This window comes from Falco naumanni, chromosome 3, assembly GCF_017639655.2.
Source record: "Falco naumanni isolate bFalNau1 chromosome 3, bFalNau1.pat, whole genome shotgun sequence".
NCBI lineage: Eukaryota > Metazoa > Chordata > Aves > Falconiformes > Falconidae > Falco > Falco naumanni.
Genome location: NC_054056.1, coordinates 4,000,087 through 4,004,456, shown reverse-complemented (window position 1 = coordinate 4,004,456; position 4,370 = coordinate 4,000,087). Strand labels below are relative to the sequence as shown.

General features: G+C 61.1%; 1 protein-coding gene across 1 annotated transcript; it reads left to right on the top strand.

Annotated features, from left to right (window-relative positions):
* Positions 1–1,268: 1,268 nt before the first annotated feature.
* On the top strand, positions 1,269–2,468 carry LOC121084290 (gap junction beta-5 protein-like). Its single transcript, XM_040585618.1, has one exon. It carries the CDS (start codon positions 1,623–1,625, stop codon positions 2,466–2,468), a length of 846 nt encoding a protein of 281 aa, XP_040441552.1. The 5' UTR covers positions 1,269–1,622.
* The last annotated feature ends 1,902 nt before the right edge of the window (positions 2,469–4,370 follow it).

Here is a 4,370-nt window from a genome sequence, read left to right as displayed (position 1 = left end):
GCAGCAGAATCGGGCCCCCGCACGCGGTGAGACAGCCCTTCGCCCCAGGAAATCTGGCAGCCCACGGGGACACGTGGGGATCTGCCTCGAACCTCGTCCCTTCCCCCTGGGAATCTTCTCCTGGCTCCCAGGAGCCCAGGGGTGACTCACACGGTGCTGGCGCCCGTCACACTGGGAGATGCAATCCTGACCGGCAGCACCATCGGCCTCAGCACAGGGATGCCCGGCAGGTAAGCGGCGTGAAAACGTTCCTCTGCTGCACCCCCTGCCCTGGTAAGGTGGGGCGGGGGCTGGGGAAGGTGCACCCAGTGCGGGGTGCACGCTGCAGACCCCAACCCAACGCTGGGGTGATGGGCGCAGTGTGCACAGGGAAGGAGAGACGTGGGCTTTGCTTGTGTCCCTGGGGACCGACCGCCGAGGTGCCTGGGGACCACGCGCGGCCACCCCAGCCCTGCCAGCAGGCGCGTTGCATGGGCCGGGCTGTGCAGAGCTGGGGGATTCACCCACCCCCGAGAGCTCTGCCAGCGAGGGGGAAGCTTCTTGTTTTGCTGACAGGTAAAATGTTTAAGAGAGTCGGTGCCAAACACATCCCCGGGAGTCTCGCTCGGCTGCAGCCCCACACCGCATGGGGTGCGTTTATCCGGCACGATGCAATCCAGGGTCAAATCAGCTGCTCAGGGTCCTGGGGCTGGTAGGGGCTGATGAGAATATTGCAGCCACCCAGCCCTGGGTCAGCGCCTCAGCCTTGCCCCGGGCGGTGCAGCCCTGCCAGTGTGCCCACTGCCTCTGCTCCCCGGTGTGCACGCTTTCTTGCTGCGCCATGCCGTGCCGTGCTGCGCCATGCCGTGCCATGCCGTGCCATGCCGTGCCATGCCGTGCCGTGCTGCGCCATGCCGTGCCGTGCTGCGCCATGCCGTGCCGTGCTGCACCATGCCGTGCCATGCTGCACCATGCCGTGCCATGCCGTGCCATGCTGCACCATGCCGTGCCATGCCGTGCCATGCCGCACCATGCCATGCCATGCCTGCCGTGGCTTCCCCCAGTGCACGGGCACGGTGCAGGGCGGTGCGGGGCTCTTCCCACGCTGCCCGGGTGAGAGAGTGGAGGCGATGGCAGCAGATTCCAGCGATGGGAGAGGACGTGGTGGTGGTAGAGCCGCAGAGCTGCTGGGTGAGTCATGCCCCGGCTGCTCCTATTTGTTGTCTTCCTGGGCCAGGCCTGGCAACGTAAGGAAAATTAATAACAAATACCTGGGCAACGAGGTGAGAGATGAGGCGGGCAGCGCAGGATGGCAGAGGGCTGAGCCGCGGAGCGTAGCTGGCGGTGGCTGAAGGATGCTTTGGCGGCAGCAGGATGGGCACATTTTTCTGGGTCCCCATGACCCAGCCGTGAGGGATGGTGCTCTGCAGAGACACATCACCCGGACCAGGTCTGTGCTGGACACATGTCAGTGCGTGTCCCCACATGCGAGCAAAGACCAGAGACTGTCCCCAGGGCCACCGGGGCAGCATGGCTCAGTGCTGTGGGGGCACACAGGTGCTCTGATGGGGACCTCTCGCTGCTTCTTTGGTGTCACTGTGTCTTCTCTCTCCTCGCAGGCTAGCTAAGGGCATCGGGGGACCATGAACTGGGGGGTGTTCGAAGGGCTCCTCAGCGGGGTCAACAAGTACTCCACAGCCTTCGGCCGCATCTGGCTCTCCCTCGTCTTCATCTTCCGCCTGCTGGTCTACGTGGTGGCAGCCGAGCGGGTCTGGAGCGATGACCACAAGGACTTTGACTGCAACACGCGGCAGCCGGGCTGCACCAACGTCTGCTTCGACCACTTCTTCCCTGTCTCCCACATCCGCCTCTGGGCCCTGCAGCTCATCCTGGTGACCTGTCCATCCCTCCTGGTCATCATGCACGTGGCCTACCGGGAAGCCAAGGAACAGAGGCACCGCGCCGCCGGCGGGGACAACTGCCACCGCATCTACCCCAACCCTGGCAAGAAGCGGGGAGGACTGTGGTGGACCTACCTGCTCAGCCTGGTCTTCAAGGCCGGCGTGGATGTGGTCTTCCTCTACATCTTCTACCGCTTCTACAGGAACTACACCCTGCCCCGGGTGGTGAAGTGTGAGCTGCCCCCCTGCCCCAACGTGGTGGACTGCTTCATCTCCCGGCCCACCGAGAAGAACATCTTCACCCTTTTCATGGTGGTCACCGCCTGCATCTGCGTCGTATTGAGCATCATCGAGGCCATCTACCTGATCGGCAAGCGGTGCCGCGAGTGTTTGCGAGCCAGCAGCACCGAGAGCTGTCGGCACAGCCAGGACTGCCCGCTCTCCTGCACCGAGCCTGCAGGCACGGAGGGGCAGGTTTTCCATGGGGTGGACTACAAACCCCCCACAGCCTCCATCCCCCCCACAGCCTCCACCCCCCCCACAGCCTCCATCCCTGGCACGCTGCCTGAGGAGGAGGCTCTTTCCTAGAGCTGCCCAGGGGAAAGCAGGAGTCACTCACCTGCCCTGCACCTTCGCCCCCCTCCTCTTCCTCCTCCTCCATCCCCTGGCGCAGGAAGGCTGGGGGTGGCAGCACCTCGGAGTCGGGCTGTGTCCCAGGGCTTTCTGCCTGTCCCATTCCGAGGAAGGCTTGTTACATCGTTCTGCTGAATTTGGGGTGAATCTGGGTGCTGTAGGACACGTGTAGTCCCCGAGAGCCCACAGGGACAAACAGCTCTGTGGTGGCTGTGAACTGGCAGCGGTGCCCAGAGGTCGAGCCCTTCCCAGCCGGGCTGGCTTAGCTGGTCCTGAGGGTATCCTTGCAATGAATAAAAAATTCTGTACCTCAGAAGTGATGGCCAAAGCGGTTGTTCTCCTGCTTTTCTGGCACAGCGCTGTCAAGAGGGGAGTAAGGGCTGCATCACCCCTGGGAAGGCATCGTTCCCACCGGCTGCTCCAGGCTGGGTTTGGACCAGCCACGGTGACAAACCACTGGCTGCAGGCTTAGGTCTGCTGGAGAAAAGCCACCGAAAATTGGAGCAGCCCCTGGCACTGAACATGAGCAATGGCTTTGGCCAGAGAGGGGGAGCACCAAGGCTGGGCAGGTGGTTTTGGGGGTGTATGGGGTTGTACGAGGGCTGCACTGCCTGGGGAAGTGTTGGTCCTTGCACCCAGCAAGCCAACGGCAAAACTCTTGCTCATCCAAGTACTGGATGCCGGCGAGCAAGGAGGACACCTTAATTATCTTCCTGTAATCCCAGGCTTTAAAAAAAATACATTCTTGATTTAAGATGGGCTGCTGGGCACAGGCAGGCACACCCAAAGGCGTCAACATCCCCAGGGACCCACAGGTGGCTCAGCCCTTTGTGGCCATGGGCTGACAGAGACAGGGAGCAATTTAAACATGTCACAAGTTTTCAAACCAGCTCAGAGGTGGTGGGGGTGGTGGGGGAAAGGGGCCAGCCAGGACAGGCACCCTCCACCCCCCTGGGCAGCCCCTATCCCTATCCCTCACCCTGCGTAAGCCAGACCACGGGTGTCAGGGCCATTTCAGACTGATAGGTTCGTCATTAATGACATTCATTAGCAGAGTGGGGACAAGAGCATGTGCTTGGTGTGGCAGCCACCGTGGCAAAGTGCAGGGGTGAGGATCCAGCTGGGCAGGCAGAGCCCGTTGTGGGCTGCTGGCTCTTCCTGCCTGGCCGGAGAAAAACACCCGAGCAAAACAGCCGAATAAAGGAGAGGAAAAACACCCTAACCATTGATTAAACAATAACATTAAATGGCAGAATATGATCTCGTTTATTGCTGTAATATGTCGCGCTCTGCCATGACTCAGGCGGTACTGCAATTTCTAAGGCCATCAACAGTAACTGAGCATTAGCTGGGATGAATAATTAACAATAATTTCATGGCAAATGCACTCATAAGTAACATTAGCATTGAACATGCAGCTCGATCTGTTACTGGTTTCGCTTTATTTAGAGGGTGCGATTATTATTTTTTCCATGAGCATCGACAGCCCCAGCTCTCGCTGTCTCTGCTGCAAAGGAAGCGGCACGGGGCGGGGGATGCTGTCACCGTGTCCTTTTGGGCCGGGGCCGTTCTCAGTGGCTACCACCGCTTTGCAGCACGCCTGACCCAATGCACAAGCTCCCACCTGAGACCCTTGTTAGGCAAAGCTGAGCCCCTTCCCACAGCCCACCCTGGAGCAAGGGGCCAGCCTGGATGCGCTGAAGAGGGAGGCAGAGAGGGACAGCTACAGCCAGGGGGATGCTGTGGGCAGGCAGGGCTGCAGGATGGCCGGACGGGAGGGCAGGGACCAGACTGGCCACCCACGAGGGTGGAGATGGTGGAGGAGCCCTGGGGGGATCCTTGCCACTGGCCGGGACC

Excerpts from the sequence above, each read along its gene's own strand:
- LOC121084290 (XM_040585618.1), top strand. The coding sequence starts at position 1,623 with ATGAACTGGGGGGTGTTCGAAGGGCTCCTCAGCGGGGTCAACAAGTAC.